The 21,551-nt window shown below is 37.5% G+C and overlaps 1 protein-coding gene and 1 pseudogene across 1 annotated transcript; both read right to left on the bottom strand.

Moving 5' to 3' along the window:
- Window positions 1–218: 218 nt before the first annotated feature.
- Window positions 219–875, bottom strand: LOC149202665 (protein IQ-DOMAIN 6-like). The gene has a single exon (XM_089401663.1). It carries the CDS (start codon window positions 873–875, stop codon window positions 219–221), a length of 657 nt encoding a protein of 218 aa, XP_089257789.1.
- A 2,292-nt stretch (window positions 876–3,167) lies between these two features.
- Window positions 3,168–10,980, bottom strand: LOC149202664 (uncharacterized; annotated as a pseudogene).
- Window positions 10,981–21,551: the final 10,571 nt, after the last annotated feature.

Genomic DNA, 21,551 nt, shown 5'->3' with positions numbered 1-21,551 from the left:
AATCAATAGTTGAGTAGGCTTTTTGAACTCAAAATTTTACTCTCCACTACTAAAGAGCATCTGACACAGTTCAGCTGGAAGCTTAAATCTTAATCTTTGCAGCTAAGTTGAACTTATGTTCAAACATACAGAAGAATGCCCATGAAATGCTGGTTACTGTAGCTCAAACCATTCACAGCAGAGCTTTCACTAGTAGTGACAGGATAGAACTCTGAAACTTAGCATTGATAAAATGGTTTTCGGGACTCTCCATAAGAACAGGAAGAAATCTCTCCACTCTTGGTAGATGATTTGTCAGATCTCAACATAGGTGGAATCAATTTGCAAGCATGCAGAGAAGAATCTGAACTGGCTGTGCTCTTCACTTCAGCATTATATGAAGAAACTTTCTTCTGCAATTGAAGATCATCATATGAGGGTCTTATCTTTGGAGCACTGGACGAGCGTATTTTAGCCTTGGCAGCCTCTATACAGTTCATGTAAGTAGGCCTTCCCATACTCTCGTCTGATGTTTGCAGAGTATTTCCAGATTTTGGAGTACATGATCCCCTTGAGATTGTTGAGCTCTCATCAGATTGGATATCAGAGCTAGGGTTTGAAGATGATCTACTAGTAGGATGACTGGAAACCGCTGAAGGTGGTTTTGCAGCAACACGAACACTAATATTGTTTCTGCGAACTTTAACTTTGCCTGGTTCATGAGATTTCCTCATATTCTCTCCAGCATCATCATAGCTTTTGAGAGACTGAATTTCACAAGCATCCATTTGGGCTTGTTCCATGAGTCTATTCTCCCAAGGCTTTGCAGCCATCCAACGTTCTAACCAGCTCCAACCCCAGCTATTTTTGTCTGGCTCAATTCTAGCATAATTCATGTTTGTTTTCGAATTGCTTCTCCATTGCTGAAAAGAGATTCAACACCCATAAAAGTTACCTGAAAACCATGTTAGCGTATTGTCTTCAACTTCCAATCAAAGTCAAGAAGGAACAGAACCATAAGAAACACCCTGAAGTAATATTGTTTGACAAATTTCCAAATTCACTAAACCATCAAAACTGTGTTAGCGCACCCTCTGCAACTTCCAATCAAAATCAAGAAGGAATAGAACCATATGAAATACCCTGCAGTAATATTGTTTAACACATTGCCAAATTCACTGAAAGTTATCCAATACACCGAAAATCCCATAAGGTCAAAAATAGATATACATATATATAATTGCAATATATAATTTGTAAACTCTGCACTCAGAAATTTACATGTGCATAAACAAGAGTCATTTGACAATATGAGTGAGTCTACACATCTATTCCAACTAGAATCTCCTCCAAATATCTGTGGAGAAAAGCATGATAGAAAACAGGCATAATCATTGCAGAATCCTTGAACACCATACCCACGTTAGCATCAAGATAATGCTCAGAGGGGAAATGTTATTCAACTTCAAAGAAATTAATGGGCTGTGTGTGGCTGCACAATGCAGTTCTTACTACTGCCAATTGGGGCAAAGCAATGCATTCAATAAGCCCTACAAACTTATATGAATGTGCGCGGATTGTTGTTTAAATGTTCTAAAAAAATGAGGATGTCATCGAGTTTATTGCCATTCAGAAAAGTCACTTGCAGATTAAGAGCCCATTGAGACTGGGGAGCATTCCAGTGAATCCATTTTGCTGTTGCAGGAACATGGTAGTTGAAGATTTGAGCTGGTTAAGATTTTGAGGAAGCTTACCTCTCAGACTGAGATCCATTTTTTGGTCGACGTTGTCCGCAACAAATTTAGATGGTTAATGGTGTACCAGATCGAGTTATAATTGGTGATATTGCAAAATTGAAAATACACAAACCCATATAAGGACCGTTTCCCAAGCCTAAAAATTGAAGAGATGTAGGTCATATTGGAGTCAGAGTAGTTGTTTACCAGCGTTTTCTTATATAATATTTTTTAATTGTTTAAATAATTACAAGATAATAAATAAATTATTTTGTATTTAGTTTTGAAATAATCTTTACTATATACCTATACAATCAATGTCAAGTTATACAACGAAAGGCTTGGGCTAAGTATGTGGGATGCCAAAAAATGAATAAAAATACGAGTTGATCAATCAATATAACGTTATTACAAATAAACCAATTATACCACATTCCTACACAAATCAGAAGCATCCTCAAGCAAGCCTAATTATAGGCATTTCTGAGTAAATACCTAAAAAATGTCATGGATTGCTAAACATCTCTCTTAAATTATATCTTTTTTGGTACTTGTTTCCCAACATCACTTTTTTTGACAGTGAAATTACAGGAATCCGAAGAGGGAGCACATTTGTGTTCAAATCAAAAATTCATTGTTTATATAGAAGCATCAGCTAATATATGGAAATATGGGAGGGATAACTAAGAACCTAAGAATGCTAACACCAAAATACAATTATTTAGCCTGGATGAACTACAACTGACCATAAGATCATTACAATTGTATTATAAAGTTCAAAAAAATGTAGAAAGAAAACATATAAGCATTAGATATATATATAGAATCTCATTTCAACTTGAAATCTTTACACAGTATTAAACTGGGCAAGAAGCCCAATAACGTCATTATTAAAGAAATCCCATCTCAAATCACTAACTTAAAGTGTACACACTCTTAACTCATACAGTACCATGAATATGCCTGCAGGAATATAGCCGAGAATGTTTTGATATATCCCAGTTATCTTTGTTTGGCTTCTGTAAAGAAATACTCCCATTATGCCCTGAATCTGTAAGGCCAGCTAAGATAACAACCAGAAGCTTAGTTGAAAATTTATGCTCTTTTGCTTCTGCTATAGATTTGTTTTTTCCCTTAAACACAGTTCTCTAGTAAGTGGCTTCCTCAAAGACTCAAATGCAATCCAGCTGACCATGTCTCCAATCACCAGATCAAACCAAACTTTTAGCTCCTCACAGCCACCAACCAAGAAGCTAATCAACAGTTGAGCACGCTTTTGAACTCAAAATTTTACTCTCCACTACTAAAGAGCATCTGACACAGTTCAGCTGGAAGCTGAAATCTTAATCTCTGCAGCTAAGTTGAACTTCTGTTCAAACATACAGAAGAATGCCCATGAAATGCTGGTCACTGTAGCTCAAACCATTCACAGCAGAGTTTTCACTAGTAGTGACAGGATAGAACTCTGAAACTTAGCATTGATAAAAGGGTTTTCGGGACTCTCCATAAGAACAGGAAGAAATCTCTCCACTCTTGGTAGATGATTTGTCAGATCTCAACATAGGTGGAATCAATTTGCAAGCATGCAGAGAAGAATCTGAACCGACTGTGCTCTTCACTTCAGCATTATATGAAGAAACTTTCTTCTGCAATTGAAGATCATCATATGAGGGTCTTATCTTTGGAGCACTGGACGAGCGTATTTTAGCCTTGGCAGACTCTGTAGAGTTCATGTAATTAGGCCTTCCCACACTCTCATCTGATGTCTGCAGAGTATTTCCAGATTTTGGAGTACATGATCCCCTTGAGATTGTTGAGCTCTCATCAGATTGGATATCAGAGCTAGGGTTTGAAGATGATCTACCAGTAGGATGACTGGAAACCGCTGAAGGTGGTTTTGCAGCAACACGAACACTAATATTGTTTCTGCGAACTTTAACTTTGCCTGGTTCATGAGATTTCCTCAGATTCTCTCCAGCATCATCATAGCTTTTGAGAGACTGAATTTCACAAGCATCCATTTGGGCTTGTTCCATGAGTCTATTCTCCCAAGGCTTTGCAGCCATCCAACGTTCTAACCAGCTCCAACCCCAACTATTTTTGTCTAGCTCAATTCTAGCATAATTCATGTTTGTTTTTGAATTGCTTCTCCATTGTTGAAAAGAGATTCAACACCCATAAAAGTTACCTGAAAACCATGTTAGCGTATTGTCTTCAACTTCCAATCAAAGTCAAGAAGGAACAGAACCATAAGAAACACCCTGAAGTAACATTGTTTGACAAATTGCCAAATTCACTAAACCGTCAAAACTGTGTTAGTGCACCCTTTGCAACTTCCAATCAAAATAAAGAAGGAATAGAACCATATGAAATACCCTGCAGTAATATTGTCTAACACGTTGCCAAATTCACTGAAAGTTATCCAATACACCAAAAATCCCATAAGGTCAAAAATAGATATACATATATATAATTGCAATATATAATTTGTGAAGTCTGCACTCAGAAATTTACATGTGCGTACAACAAGAGTCATTTGACAATATGAGTGAGTCTACACATCTATTGCAACCAGAATCTCCTCCAAATATCTGTGGAGAAAAGCATGACAGAAAACAGGCATAATCATTGCAGAATCCTTGAACACCATATCCACGTTGGCATCAAGATAATTGCTCAGAGGGGAAATGTTATTCAACTTCAAAGCAATTAATGGGCTGTGTGTGGCTGCACAATGCAATTCTTACTGCTGCCAATTGGGGCAAAGCAATGCATTCAATAAGCCCTATAAACTTATATGAATGTGCGCGGATTGTTGTTTAAATGTTCTAAAAAAATGAGGATGTCATCGAATTTATTGCCATTCAGAAAAGTCACTTGCAGATTAAGAGCCCATTGAGACTGGGGAGCATTCCAGTGAATCCATTCTGCTGTTGCAGGAACATGGTAGTTGAAGATTTGAGCTGGTTGAGATTTTCAGGAAGCTTACCTCTCAGACTGAGATCCCTTTTTTGGTCGACGTTGTCCGCAACAAATTTAGATGGTGAATGGTGTACCAGATTGAGTTATAATTGGTGATATTGCAAAATTGAAAATACACAAGCCCATATAAGGACCATTTCCCAAGCCTAAAAATTGATGAGATATAGGTCATATTGGAGTCAGAGTAGTTGTTTACTAGCGTTTTTTTATATAATATTTTTTAATTGTTTAAATAATTACAAGATAATAAATAAATTATTTTGTATTTAGTTTTGAAATATTCTTTACTATATACCTATACAATCAATGTCAAGTTATACAACGAAAGGCTTGGGCTAAGTATGTGGGATGCCAGAAAATGAATAAAAATACGAGTTGATCAATCAATATAACGTTATTACAAATAAACCAATTATATCACATTCCTACACAAATCAGAAGCATCCTCAAGCAAGCCTAATTATAGGCATTTCTGAGTAAATACCTGAAAAATGTCATGGATTGCTGAACATCTCTCTTAAATTATATCTTTTTTGGTACTTGTTTCCCAACATCACTTTTTTTGACAGTGAAATTACAGGAATCCGAAGAGGGAGCACATTTGTGTTCAGATCAAAAATTCATTGCTTATATAGAAGCATCAGCTAATATATGGAAAGACTGGAGGGATAACTAAGAACCTAAGAATGCTAACACCAAAATACAATTATTTAGCCTGGATGAACTACAACTGACCATAAGATCATTACAATTGTATTATAAAGTTCAAAAAAATGTAAAAAGAAAACATATAAGCATTAGATATATATATATATAGAATCTCATTCCAACTTGAAATCTTTACACAATATTAAACTGGGCAAGAAGCCCGATAACGTCATTATTAAACAAATCCCATCTCAAATCACTAACTTAAAGTGTATACACTCTTTACTCATACAGTACCATCAATATGCCTGCAGGAATACAGCCGAGAATGTTTTGATATATCCTAGTCATCTTTGTTTGGCATCTGTAAAGAAATAATCCCATTATGCCTTGAATCTGCAAGGCCAGCTAAGATAACAACCAGAAGCTTAGTTGAAAATTCATGCTCTTTTGCTTTTGCTATAGATTTGTTTTTTCCCTTAAACACAATTCTCTAGTAAGTGGCTTCCTCAAAGACTCAAATGCAATCCAGCTGACCATGTCTCCAATCACCAGATCAAACCAAACTTTTAGCTCCTCACAGCCACCAACCAAGAAGCTAATCAAAAGGTGAGCACGCTTTTGAACTCAAAATTTTACTCTCCACTACTAAAGAGCATCTAACATAGTTCAACTGGAAGCTGAAATCTTAATCTCTGCAGCTAAGTTGAACTTCTGTTCAAACATACAGAAGAATGCCCATGAAATGTTGGTCACTGTAGCTCAAACCATTCACAGCAGAGTTTTCACTAGTAGTGATAGGATAGAACTCTAAAACTTAGCATTGATAAAAGGGTTTTCGAGACTCTCCATAAGAACAGGAAGAAATCTCTCCACTCTTGGTAGATGATTTGTCAGATCTCAACATAGGTGGAATCAATTTGCAAGCATGCAGAGAAGAATCTGAACCGGCTGTGCTCTTCACTTCAGCATTATATGAAGAAACTTTCTTCTACAATTGAAGATCATCATATGAGGATCTTATCTTTGGAGCACTGGACGAGCGTATTTTAGCCTTAGCAGACTCTGTAGACTTCACGTAATTAGGCATTCCCACACTCTCATCTGATGTCTGCAGAGTATTTCCAGATTTTGGAATACACGATCCCCTTGAGATTGTTGAGCTCCCATCAGATTGGATATTAGAGCTAGGGTTTGAAGATGATATACCAGTAGGATGACTGGAAACCGCTGAAGGTGGTTTTGCAGCAACACGAACACTAATATTGTTTCTGCGAACTTTAACTTTTCCTGGTTCATGAGATTTCCTCAGATTCTCTCCAGCATCATCATAGCTTTCGAGAGACTGAATTTCAAAAGCATCCATTTGGGCTTGTTCCATAAGTCTATTCTCCCAAGGCTTCGCAGCCATCCAGCGTTCTAACCAACTCCAACCCCAGCTATTTTTGTCTGGCTCAATTCTAGCATAATTCATGTTTGTTTTCGAATTGCTTCTCCATTGCTGAAAAGAGATTCAACACCCATAAAAGTTACCTGAAAACCATGTTAACGTATTGTCTTCAACTTCCAATCAAAGTCAAGAAGGAACAGAACCATAAGAAACACCCTAAAGTAATATTGTTTGACAAATTTCCAAATTCACTAAACTGTCAAAACTGTGTTAGCGCACCCTCTGCAACTTCCAATCAAAATCAAGAAGGAATAGAACCATACGAAATACCCTACAGTAATATTGTCTAACACATTGCCAAATTCACTGAAAGTTATCCAATACACCAAAAATCCCATAAGGTCAAAAATAGATATACATATATATAATTGCAATATATAATTTGTGAAGTCTGCACTCAGAAATTTACATGTGCATAAACAAGATTCATTTGACAATATGAGTGAGTCTACATATCTATTCCAACCAGAATCTCCTCCAAATATCTGTGGGGAAAAGCATGACAGAAAACAGACATAATCATTGCAGAATCCTTGAACACCATATCCACGTTGGCATCAAGATAATCGCTTAGAGGGGAAATGTTATTCAACTTCAAAGCAATTAATGGGCTGTGTGTGGCTGCACAATGGAATTCTTACTGCTGCCAATTGGGGCAAAGCAATGCATTCAATAAGCCCTACAAACTTATATGAATGTGCGCGGATTATTGTTTAAATGTTCTAAAAAAATGACGATGTCATCGAATTTATTGCCATTTAGAAAAGTCACTTGCAGATTAAGAGCCCATTGAGACTGGGGAGCATTCCAGTGAATCCATTCTACTATTGCAGGAACATGGTAGTTGAAGATTTGAGCTGGTTGAGATTTTGAGGAAGCTTACCTCTCAGACTGAGATCCCTTTTTTGGTCGACATTGTCCGCGACAAATTTAGATGGTGAATGGTGTACCAGATCGAGTTATAATTGGTGATATTGCAAAATTGAAAATACACAAGCCCATATAAGGACCGTTTCCCAAGCCTAAAAATTGATGAGATGTAGGTCATATTGGAGTCAGAGTAGTTATTTACCAACGTTTTTTTATATAATAGTTTTTAATTGTTTAAATAATTATAAGATAATAAATAAATTATTTTGTATTTAGTTTTGAAATAATCTTTACTATATACCTATACAATCAATGTCAAGTTATACAATGAAAGGCTTGGGCTAAGTATGTGGGATGCCAGAAAATGAATAAAAATACGAGTTAATCAATCAATATAACGTTATTACAAATAAACCAATTATATCACATTCCTACACAAATCAGAAGCATCCTCAAGCAAGCCTAATTATAGGCATTTCTGAGTAAATACTTGAAAAATGTCATGGATTGTTGAACATCTCTCTTAAATTATATCTTTTTTGGTACTTGTTTCCCAACATCACTTTTTTTGACAGTGAAATTACAGGAATCCGAAGAGGGAGCACATTTGTGTTTAGATCAAAAATTCATTGCTTATATAGAAGCATCAGCTAATATATGGAAAGACGGGAGGGATAACTAAGACCTAAGAATGCTAACACCAAAATACAATTATTTAGCCTGGATGAACTACAACTAACCATAAGATCATTACAATTGTATTATAAAGTTCAAAAAAATGTAGAAAGAAAACATATAAGCATTAGATATATATATAGAATCTCATTCCAACTTGAAATCTTTACACAGTATTAAACTGGGCAAGAAGCCCAATAACGTCATTATTAAAGAAATCCCATCTCAAATCACTAACTTAAAGTGTACACACTCCTTACTCATACAGTACCATCAATATGCCTACAGGAATACAGCCGAGAATGTTTTGATATATCCCAGTTATCTTTGTTTGGCTTCTGTAAAGAAATACTCCCATTATGCCTTGAATCTGCAAGGCCAACTAAGATAACAACCAGAAGCTTAGTTGAAAATTCATGCTCTTTTGCTTCTGCTATAGATTTGTTTTTTCCCTTAAACACAGTTCTCCAGTAAGTGGCTTCCTCAAAGACTCAAATGCAATCCAGCTGACCATGTCTCCAATCACCAGATCAAACCAAACTTTTAGCTCCTCACAGCCACCAACCAAGAAGCTAATCAACAGGTGAGCAGGCTTTTGAATTCAAAATTTTACTCTCCACTACTAAAGAGCATTTGACATAGTTTAGCTGGAAGCTGAAATCTTAATCTCTGCAGCTAAGTTGAACTTCTGTTCAAACATACAAAAGAATGCCCATGAAATGCTGGTCACTGTAGCTCAAACCATTCATAGCAGAGTTTTCACTAGTAGTGACAGGATAGAACTCTGAAACTTAGCATTGATAAAAGGGTTTTCGGGACTCTCCATAAGAACAGGAAGAAATCTCTCCACTCTTGGTAGATGATTTGTCAGATCTCAACATAGGTGGAATCAATTTGCAAGCATGCAGAGAAGAATATGAACCGGTTGTGCTCTTCACTTCAGCATTATATGAAGAAACTTTCTTCTGCAATTGAAGATCATCATATGAGGATCTTATCTTTGGAGCACTGGACGAGCGTATTTTAGCCTTGGCAGACTCTGTAGAGTTCATGTAATTAGGCCTTCTCACACTCTCATTTGATGTCTGCAAAGTATTTCCAGATTTTGGAGTACATGATCCCCTTGAGATTGTTGAGCTCTCATCAGATTGGATATTAGAGCTAGGGTTTGAAGATGATCTACCAGTAGGATGACTGGAAATCGCTGAAGGTGGTTTTGCAGCAACACGAACACTAATATTGTTTCTGCGAACTTTAACTTTGCCTGGTTCATGAGATTTCCTCAGATTCTCTCCAGCATAATCATAGCTTTTGAGAGACTGAATTTCACAAAATATCCATTTCGGCTCGTTCCATGAGTCTATTCTCCCAAGGCTTTGTAGCCATCCAGCGTTCTAACCAGCTCCAACCCCAGCTATTTTTGTCTGGCTCAATTCTAGCATAATTCATGTTTGTTTTCGAATTGCTTCTCCATTGTTGAAAAGAGATTCAACACCCATAAAAGTTACCTGAAAACCATGTTAGCATATTTTCTTCAACTTCCAATCAAAGTCAAGAAGGAACAGAACCATAAGAAACACCCTGAAGTAATATTGTTTGACAAATTGCCAAATTCACTAAACCGTCAAAACTGTGTTAGCGCACCCTCTGCAACTTCCAATCAAAATCAAGAAGGAATAGAACCATACGAAATACCCTGCAGTAATATTGTCTAACACATTGCCAAATTCACTGAAAGTTATCCAATACACCAAAAATCCCATAAGGTCAAAAATAGATATACATATATATAATTGTAATACTTAAGCCACTAAATGAAAGTTTGTTTTGGCGAATTCGATGTTCATCAATCATTTTCTGCACAGCTAAGCCTTCAGTCGACATCCGAACACGGTGAGCTCTTACACGGGCCTGAACTCTAACAAGTGCTTGCATGCACCTCAAGGTAACTACTGCTTGTTTCCTTACCTGACGACCTCGAAACAATGCTTGTAATCTCACAAACCCTTTCAGTGCTCGCAGTGCCCTCCTGGCCTGTAAAACCCAATCCAAGGCCAATGGATTGAAAATAATCATCTCTCAAAACAACCAACCATACAATCTATACAGGATCATGCATGAAGAATGGTTACCAAAAATCCTAGAAAAGCAGTTTGTATGCGAATGGTGGCCCATTCTTCTCTGACAACCTTGAAGTCTTTAGGAGGAGCCCTCACAATAGTGGCCACTGTAGCATTATAAGCCTCTGCAGCAGCAGATATAACTTCAGATGTCTCCCCGTTTGAATTTACCCTCTTATGGAAACTTCCTTCATTTCTCCCCTCGGATTCATGGTCACCAGAAATTTTCCACAGGCCCCATTTTCTGGACTTTACATTGGTGAGCTTTTTCTGTGCATGTTACAGCAAAGTCAATAAGCTTGCTTCCGCTAAATGAATGAACTTAGAACAATATTCCTACATAACTAATGACTGGAAAAATAATGAAGTAGCACAAAAGACGGGTGAAATGCAATTTCCCAGGTAAGGAAATGCATCTGTTATTAGGGTCCACTGATAACCTAAGATGCACGACTTCGCCATTGAAGACTGAAGAAGCTCTGGATATATTGAAACTAATTTTGGCATCGTACAGTTCCATTTGCGCTTCATATCAACATGACTTCGCCATTGAATACTAAAGAAGCTCTGGATATATTGAAACTCATGCTGACATCGCACTTATACGCTCTCTACCAGGCAATAGATCTTCGACAATTGAAACAAATTCTTCTGAAAGTTGTGTTAGAAGTCACCTCAAGCGTTTCAGACGCATGCCATCTTCCTAAATCCATTAAAGAACAACTTATTAAGGTCGCCAGGGGTATTCCAATGTACACATATTTAGAACCCCCCTGCAACCCTTCCCTCGCACTTGTCTCCGCCCTGAAACAGACATTTCTTGACGCCAATTCATGAACCGTTTTTTTTGTTCTTCATAACGTAGTTCAATTTTATTTCAGTTTTGGATCAACGATCAAACTTTGTTCAATCGTCTAACACCACAAATCCACGGTCAACAATAGGACACGGCGACAGCTGGGGCAATTCATTTCAAAAGAAAACGCCTTACGACGTAAATATATTTTTCCAAATTGATACTGCATTACTATTTGTACTGTGACAACTGTGACAGCAAAGCGCTATTCATACATTGCATACTGTACTCACAATGGATGAATTAATTCACTTAATGGCGGATTCAGCGTCCACTTCAATTAATTTCTTCTGCGCCTTGGCTTTGAGGTAGGCAGCCAGTTCTGTTTTAAGTATTTATTTCGAATATTTATATGGTTTCTCTGCACATCATTTTTACATAAATATATTTATTAGAAACACAACATTCAGGACGCATGGTTCACGCAGCCATCGGGCGTGTCGAGAGCTAAGGTGTTACTAGTAGTAGTCGACAGCTAATGAATTACGACTCTTGTTAGGTTTGGTTAATATTTTGAATATATATATTCTATAGTAATGATTCTAATATTTTTTTATATTCTATAATAATAATATTTTTAGTGTTTTTATCAAAATCTGAATACAAAATATAATTAGTATATATTTATTTTTTATATTTGTTAATTTTTTTTATATTATGCAAATTAGTATATATTTATTTTTTATATTAGTTAATTTTTTTTATATCATTTGCATAATATATTTAGAGTTTACTTATAAATAGAATCAACCATACTTTTTTTTTATATAGTGGTGTAATGTACAATTTTTTTACCATTTTTGCATAACACATTTAGAGTTTACTTATAAATAGAACTAATTATATTTTTATTTTTTTATATGGCTGTAATATATTTTTTTATCACTTACATAACACATTAGAGATGCAACTTAACATTCATAATGAACCAAGAATTTTTTTATATTATTTTATTTGTCTTTAATGATAATTATGATTGGTAAGTTTTAAGTGAAATTATAAATACAAATGATATGATTAATACGGCCAACATTATCTATTAGTTTCCAATATTACAACCTGATTGATATTGTTAATATTATAGTTTAAATTATTATTATTTTAGTTATATCAATAATATTGTATTTTTTCATATTATAATTAAAAATATATAATGATAGTAATATAAGTAATGATGTGATTGTAGCTTTTTTGTTTTTTTAAATTCAAACTAGAATTGTTAGACTATGGATTTCATAAATATCACAAACTGCAAGTTATATTTAAAGAATTCATCTTACTAATTTTTTTTCGACAATATTGATGGTTTGTTACTCCATCTTTATAAAGTTAATTTTCTAAATTTTCTTGCATAGATTAATATGCTATGCTGCAAAGTGACTATATTTTAGTCATTCTATAATTTCCATCTCTTTTAACTGAATAAGACTATGAAATTCTTTGTCTTATATTAATTCATGATGTCAGCTACTATAGCTTAATTGAATATTTATTTGTACAAATAATACTTTCATACTCACATGATATGTACACTACTACTATGAATTCCCATAATTTCAGAATTTGCAACAGATTTATATTGTATTCTATCTCTTTTCTTTTTATTATTATCAACAAGTGATCATATTTTTTCTCCATAATGATTGAACTTTAAACTTTTGCATTCTCTTATATCAAAACATAATCAATGTTTTTTTAATATATTTTCTCTAATAATTGAATTTACAAATTCTTATAAAATATAAATATCTATGCTACTATTTTTTATTTTACAAATTGAACAAAACTCTATATAATATAATTTTTTTTATAATGTAATTTAAACTAATACCAAGAATGTTGAGAAAATTAAACCTGAGTTAAACTAATCCCTAAAACTCAGTACGAAAAAAGCACAATTTATATTAATAGCAAAAGAGAATTTACAAAAATTACAAGTAGTCTGGCAAAACAAGTGCCAATAATCAGACAATAAACATCATGTTGTATCAGCGAGTATCATCTGTCCCCAAAAATTAGAAGGAAAGAACGAAATAGGTCCTTCATTGTGAAAACTATATATGGAGGTTGTATGAAACAGATACAGAAAAAGCTAGGTTACAGCCCAAATTTGAAACAATAAAACCCTGTTGTAAAAAAGATAGACACCATCTGCGAAGGAGAGAAATCCCACTTCGCAGAGGACACTGTATAAAGCCCAATGGCCAGGCAGTAGTATCCAACAACAGGGACAAAAAACCAGTGTTCAGTATTATACTCCTGGAAGGAGAAAGTCTTCCATGATATAGGCGTTGTTTTACCAGAGAATATCCATATGCCATTTGCCAAGTTCTTGGGACAGACCTTTTTTTGATAATCTGTCAGCTTGCTCGTTTTGGGATCTGTCTACATGTTGAATAGAGTATCCATTTTGTGTTTGCCATAGGAGCTCAATCTTCTTCATCCATCCTGTTAGAAGAGGGTTATTTATGGATATCTTCCCTAAAACATGGTCAATTATGATTTTGGAGTCTCCCTGTATATGTAAAACATGGATGTTTAGAAAATTACTGAAACATAATAGACCCCAAAGTGCCATTGTCTCCGCTTTGTTGTTGGTACCATTCCCTCCATTCCAGTAAGATTGAATTTTAGTTGTCCATTCATGGAAATGCAAAAACCATAAGCACATATACCTTTTTGTGCCGCGCCATAAAAAAATACCCATTGGGTACTCTAGCAGAGGGTTACTGTGCCCACAGGGCTTACTACTTAGCTGTTTGGGTTGGAGCATATAAACGTTGTAATATGAAATAACCTTGTGAGTGATTTTCTAAAACTCCTTTTTTTTGTTTTGGAACAAGAAATTGTTCCTCCATTTCCAAATTGTCCGTATACATATTAAGGGAATCGGTCTCCAAGAAGCCTTCTATACACTCCAGTGAGTTTTTTATGGAAGAGTGCATTATAAAACAGAAACCAAAAGAATTAGATAAGTTTTTCCATACCTGGGTGGTGGGTTTGCATTGCAGGAAGATGTGCTCATTGTTTTCAACTCCAGCTTTGCAGATAGAACAAATGCCCAACCCTTGCAACCGCCTCGTCTGCATATTCTCCCAATTGAGGTTTTTGTTGTGAAAAACTAACCAATAGAAAATTATAATTTTGCTTGGAATTCCTGTTTTCCATAAAGCTGTGGGAAATTGCCGACCTGTTTGGGGTGGTGGTATATTGGATAAGGATAAATAGGTATCAGCAACACTTATCCTATTAGTCCTCCTCTTCTCCTTCCATGTGAGATAGTCTCGGGACTTTGTACGGCAAATTCCTATATTTTTTATATTTTCCAAAAGCTTGTTCCATTGTAGGGCCACTTGGCCATGTAGACCCATACTATGTGCTTCTTTCCAGATCGGTGAAGGCCCCTGCCAGCCTACAATGGCTTGTCCCCATACGAAGATGCCCGCACGATGTAAGGCGTTTTTAATTTCCTGTGGAATAGAACATTCCTCCCCAGCTCCAAGGATTGGGTCCAATGCAATTAAAATTCTGTTTCCGTTCTGGAAACTCCATGTGAGATGTTGTAAGAAAAAAGATTGTATTTTGCGGAAGCTTTGCCAAATCGCAGAGCCTTGTATGGTGCCAATAGTACCTTTTCTGTACCAGAAGTCGAAATCTTTGTTGCCTAGATACTTTTTTTTAATGGAAATACTCCAGGTGCCTCCCCCATATAAGCCCCTCCATAAGGATTTACACAGTAAAGCTGCTCCAAATTTTCGAAGGTTCATAATCCCCCATCCTCCCAGTTCTTTTGGAAGAGTAATTTTAGCGAGTTTAGCTAGATTAAATTTCTTCTTTTCATGACAACCTCCCCAAATGAAATTTGCTGTAAGGCGGTTTAGCTCGTTAATAATGCTTGCTGGTATATTAAAAAGGTGAGCCCAATATATAGTTAACTGTGCTAAAACCGCTTGGGCAAGTGTAGCTCTCCCTCCCATCGATAGACATTTACACTCCCATCCAGATATTGTTTTATAGTAACGATCTATGATCCATTGCCAGTCCGCTCGAATGTAGCAAGTAGGTTTAAGGTGGTATCCAAGGTACTTCATTCCCTCTTGAATAGGAGTTTCTTTGATGTTGTATAAACCTGCAATGTAATCAATAGTTTCTCTGCCGCATTTTCTGTAATAGATTACAGATTTCCTTTCATTGATTTGTAATCCTGTAGCCATTGTAAATTTCTTTAGGATATTATAAAGACATATCCAAGTGAAACGACAGAGCATACCCAAAATCAAAATGTCATCTACGAATAGGTTGTGTGATATGCTGTTGTTTTTGCTAATCATCAGAGGCCGGAAATGTCCCTCCGTAACAACTCTTTTGATATGCAGGCTTAGGCAATCCATTGCCAGGATGAATAATAACGGGGATAGGGAGCATCCCTGCCTCAGTCCTCTAGCAGCTCGGAAGTAGTTAGTAGGGTGTCCATTTATAAGGATGGCAAAATTTACCTTGTCTACACAAGCCATAATCCAGTTTGTACAGTTTGGGCTGAGACCAATTTTGGTGAGAACACATCTTAAAAAACCCCAATCCAGGCAATCATATGCCTTCTTTAAATCAATTTGAAAAATGGCTGCATCAAGATTTTTTGTATGGATCGAATGCAAACTTTCCTGAGTGTTTGCAACAGCATCATGAATAAGTCTATCTTTTAGGAATCCATGTTGTTCCTGTGAGATAAAGCGCGAGAGAGTATTTTGCATTCTACCAGCAATGATCTTAGAGATAATTTTGTAGATGGAATTGCACAGGGAGATCGGCCTAAAATCTGAGAAGGAATTGGCATTTTTTTTCTTTGGAATAAGGGCAATGTAGGTTGATGATATATATTGATGAATTCTATCCGTAGTTCTGGATTCCTCAACCATACTCAGAAGATCCTTCTTTACTAATTCAAAGAAGTGAAGGAAGAATTCAATCGTCCATCCATCCGAACCTGGACATTTATCTTTCTTGAAAGATTTCATCACTTCCAGAAGTTCTTCTTCGGAAACAGGTTTATATAGTTCTTCATTCTGTTCATCTCTGACATTGTAGGATAAGGTTCAATTCCCCAAATAATATTTTCAGCCATTATATTTTCATTCCTATTGTAGGCTCCCTGGAAATACTATACAACCACTTTACTTATATCTTCCTAAGTCTGTAGTGTATTCCCCTCCTCGTCCCTAATCTCCCAGATTGTGTTTATGTTACGCCGGTGGTTTGCATATCAGTGAAAGTACTTTGTATTACGATCACCTTTGCTTAGCCATATAACCCTGCTTTTTAATCTCCATGTGGCTTCTTCAATAGACAGTAATTTTTTTCCTAATTTCTAGTTTTTGCATGCGAAGACGAAACTTTAAGGGAAGGCATTGTGATGTCATAATTAAGACAATCTTATCCAGTTCCATTTGAATGTCTTCTAGGTCTTTCCTATTAGCTTTTTGCTTCTGAATTTGCCAGGGCTTTACTACCTTCCAAAGGGAAGCTAGTTTGTCAAGGAGATGCTGAGAAGGGGAGGAATTTGTGAGAATAGGGCGACTTTTCCAAGTTTCCTAAACAAGCTTATTGAACTCTAGGTCTTCCAGCCAAGTTCTATTGAATTTAAAGGGAAAGCCCTTGCGAATTCCAGCGTTCCTCCATTGCAGTGATATGGGTCTGTGATCAGATGTGAAGTTGCTAATGATTTCAGTATCTAAAAAGCCCAGATGTTCAATCAAAGTTTCATGAACTAAGAAACGGTCCATCCTTTTGGCTAGATATGTAGTTTCAGATCTGCCATTATCCCATGTGGGGGAAATTTTGGCAAGACAGATGTCTACAAAATTATATGTAAGCAGGGCGTCTTGTAGAGGGCCGACCAGAGGATCCATCTTTCTACCGCAACCCCATACTTCATCATTGCTTAATGTACAGTTTAAATCTCCCGCAATGATTAAGGAAGCCAGTTCCATTATTTTTGATGAGAGGATCCGCTTCCAGAAGGTAAAGCGGTCCTTGTAAGGAGCATATACATTAAGTATATGGATATTTCCTGGTGTACCACGAAATTTGGCTTCCAATAGAATGCCAGCAAAACATTTGAAGGCCTTTACCGAGACCTAGGATGGATCCCATAAAGCTACCAGTCCCCCAAAGAGGCCAGAGGAATCAGTTGCAATGATATGCCAACTTGGAAACATTTTCCAAAAATATGAGACAGCTTCAGAACACTTATGCATCATTTCTTGAATGAGGATGAGATTTGGATATAAGGAAAGGAACAAGTCTTTGAGAGCTATATATTTGGGATCACCTCCCAGCCCCCTGATATTAATGGATATAATACGAGTCATGGAGAAGGTACGATAAGCTGCCTTGCTCTAAGAGTCCCGTGGGAAGAGAGATCAGAAATAGGAACATCAATGAGGAAGCGATCCATTGGAGTGGTGTGAGGAATACTGGAGTTTCTTCCGTGGAAGTGTCTGCTGCTTCGGTTCTGCTTCCGCCGGACAGTTATATTACCAGCCGAAGTAGGGCTGATGTGTGGGGAGGAAGGTGTTGTCGGTTTATGTATGGTGAGAGTTTTCAGATCCAGAGTCTTTTTTCAGGAGAAAGTCCAGGTCGCTTCCTATCGAGTTTGGAGAAGTTGGAGTGGGAGAGTTTGGAGGAGTAACAAATGGGCAAGGTCCTTTGCCTTTTATTAGACGAGAGGCCGTAGTAGGGGAGGGGGTAGGTGAGGGTATATAGGCAATGTGCGATGATGAGGGAATATTACTATAAGGGTGAGTGCATGGTAAAGGGGCGGGAATTTCCTGACAGGGGGTAGGTTCAGGTGGAGGGGGGGAACTAGGGTGAGATGGAATACCCAAATATGGTGACGCAGACTTTCCAGAACTATATGGCGAAGATGGAACAGAAATAGGGGAGATTCCCCTAGAGCCTACAAATGGAGATAAATGAGGGAAAGTACAGTGAGTATTACTTGGAGGTGTCGCTTTCTGGAGTGACGCCATCCTTTGACCATTATTTCTTGGCTATTCCTTCGCAGTGTTAGCTAGTTTTGATTTGTTGTAGATTTTTCTTCCATGTAGGCGGCCTCCCGGACAGAACGGGCATTGGTCTTGTAGATGTCCTATTCTATGGCAGGATGAGCAGCAGAAAGGTACCCCCCAAAAGTCCAACCTCTGATGGAGATTGATGTCTCCCCAATGGAGGTTAATATGATCAAGAAAACCACCATGGTATTCCTTCTCAATTAAAATCCATGCAACTCTCTTATCTTTTGCACCAAGGCATTTCGGGTCCATGTAAACAAATTTGCCAATGGCGTTTCCGATATCTGTTAAGGCATCCTTAGTCCATAATTCGATCGGCAGTCCAGGTAATTTGACCCATATAAGTTTGTTAATGGGAGTGTTGTGCAGGGGGTTATAGCCAATATACTAGTTATGCAGGGCAAGGAAACTCTTCCCATGAACCCAGGGAATGGATCTGATAGTCTCAAGATCCTCAATGCTGAGGAAATGGAAGCTGTACCAATCTTTCATGAGCCTAACTATCGTGGGTATATAGCCTAGCAAGGATTTCCACTTCGTTCCCAGCCAATTCCTCATTTCAGAATCCTCCATGTCCGTGAAATACCAACGGCTGATCAATGCATGCTTTTGTAGGTTGATGATACAATCCGCAAGGGTGGCACTATCAAGAGTGAGAGTCGGGGGAGGCGGGATGGTTTTTATGGGACGTTGTCTATGTTTACGACGATGGAGCGCATGCTTGTCACTCTGAATTGATTGGGTCGGATAGGCTTGAGTTGGCACATTTAATTCTCCCAACGTGGACTGCCAAGCATCAAGGGCGCGACCCTGTGTGGAACATTTCTGCTTCTATAGTGGCGCGGACCAGTGCAGAGGTGGCAAATCAATTTCCATCAGCGGTCCTTGTCTTGAAGCGTGTCAATGTAGGATGCCACGAGGCCTGTCAAAAAGGAAAATGGGAGGAAAGGAAACGACTGACCGGAGGGTGATAGGATTTGATCCGGATAAATAGTAACATGGGTGGAAATATCATGCTGACATAATTTTTATTGGAAAGGACCCAGCCCTGCTTCATGAGGGAGGGGAATGAAAGAGCATTTAAGGTTCCAAAGGATACGGCCTGACACAGGGATAAAATACCACCGTCATAGTACAAACCCAAAAATGGATGCGTGAGCAAATGTACCTTCCACAATCCAGTATTCTTGATGAGAAATGTATGAGGACAAAGAATGTATGAGGATGTGTATCGAGTGATGTGAGTCAGAGACTTTTGGGTGGTGAAAGTGTGGGAAGATGGTACAAATGACGAGAGAAGACCATGTGGATAGTGTCATCAACACGTGCTCATCATCTTGCCATGAAAGCAGCGATGCGTCCCCCTGAGTTATTGTTCCGGTCACTGGAAAAACCAGAAACCGTCCAGAAACGAAGGAGGAACAAATATGTGTTATAGTGGAATACTGAGATAGCAGATGGGTAGGGAGGCTGGAGTGGAATTAATGTAGATAATTTATTCAAAACACTTCACAAAAAACTTAGTATGCAATATGGCTTTGGTCTAAGACAACAGAGAATAACCATGGAGATGGCATATAAACTATAAAAGAAGCAAAGAAAAACTTGAGCCTCGCGCTGAATTTATAACCAGATGACAGTCATCACATAGCCTATTAAAATACAATGCAACAGCATATGCAACCGTTGCAATTACACCAAGAATTTCCTATTCGAAAACTAAAACCTATACATGGACAAGAGATAATGCATATTTCTGATAGCCAGCACCAAAAATGGTGGACTATGGGTGGTTCACAGACAGGGAATTTGAAATAGATGAAATTTTTAACTTCTATACAGGAAGGCATGAACCCTAATAATTGTGCAAAAATGAATAAGCTTATTTAATAGACAGTGTCAATTTTTAAAGGAAGAAACGGGGAGAAAACCCAGTAGGGGTGCAGAAACAATACGATTCTTTTATATATTTGAGAAAAATTCATGTGGAGTACAGGCATACCTTAATTCGAGTTGCCACGATATCGTTTCCTCCCGGCCTTTATCTTCGAGGCGCAACGGAGAAGCGAAACCCCAATAAATAAATGCTACCATGGTTTCGAGTTTGCATGTCCCTCTCAGGTCATTTCCTTCTGCAACCAGGACGGTTCCTATGTGTGTTCCCCCCCCCCGCCTTTTTCTCCGTGGCCTACAAGTATTCTTCTTCCTTCCATCCTTTAAACGAGAGAAAACTCAGCTGTAGACTGTAAAATTGGGTTCACCGTCGAAGCGAGGGCCAAGGACGGGCATGCCTTGCCGAGGACACTGATAAGCTCAGTGGCTAGGCTCGAGCTTCAGCTGAGAAACCCTCTGAGTCTTACTATTCCTCTAGGGTCTTACCAGTGTTTGCTTAACACATTAGAGGAAGATATTTTTTTTAGGAGGAACTAAAGGAACACTATGAAAATACTCAAGGGCTAAGATTGTGCCTGTGCAGTTGAGAATCCAAGCTTGCCACTGAGCTTATCAGTGTCCTCGGCGAGGTGTGCACGCTCATGTACCCTCATTTGATGGTAAACACAATTTACAGTTTTTTTTTTTTTCAGCTGAGAATCCCCTTTGTCCCATGACATAACGAAGAATAGGAAGGGAGGCAGAATTTCACAAGACACGAAGGAAAGATTTTTGGGGGAAAACTCACTGTGAGGGAAGGACACAATCAAGGCATGGAGGAAAGTATTTTTTCGGGGGAAATTCATTGTGAGTCTTCTTGGTTACAGAAAGAGATCGTTCTGTGAGGGATGGACACAATTGATCCACGGCTGCACAGAACAAAGGTGTTTTTGATTCTTTGACACGCTTCAGAGACAAATGGCCGGGAAGTAAGGAAAATCTGGCAACCTATTTCAAGGTATGTAAATCTACACATGAATTGTCACAAATATTTTTAAAGGAACTACATGTTTTACTGCTCCCCTGCTATTTTTATTCCACGGTATCTTCCTTTAAAAAAAAACGATACTGTCTATTATTAAAAGCTTCAATTTCTTTCTCTGAAATGGTATAGGGTTCATGCCTTACAATCTAGATATAAAAAATTTCATTTGTGTCAAACTCCCAGCCTGCAAACCTCCCATAACCCACCATTTTTTGTGCTGGCTATTAGAATTCTGCATTATCTCTTGT

This window comes from Pinus tabuliformis, chromosome 2_1 (genome assembly GCF_031772625.1).
Source record: "Pinus tabuliformis cultivar Carrire ecotype Pingquan chromosome 2_1, CPIR1, whole genome shotgun sequence".
NCBI classification, from domain to species: domain Eukaryota; kingdom Viridiplantae; phylum Streptophyta; class Pinopsida; order Pinales; family Pinaceae; genus Pinus; species Pinus tabuliformis.
The sequence above is the reverse complement of the archived record's forward strand: the minus strand, read 5'-3'. Positions and strand labels throughout refer to the sequence as shown.

Bases quoted from the DNA above. Each gene is read 5' to 3' on its own strand.
- LOC149202665 (XM_089401663.1), bottom strand. From the start codon at position 875: ATGAATTATGCTAGAATTGAGCCAGACAAAAATAGCTGGGGTTGGAGC.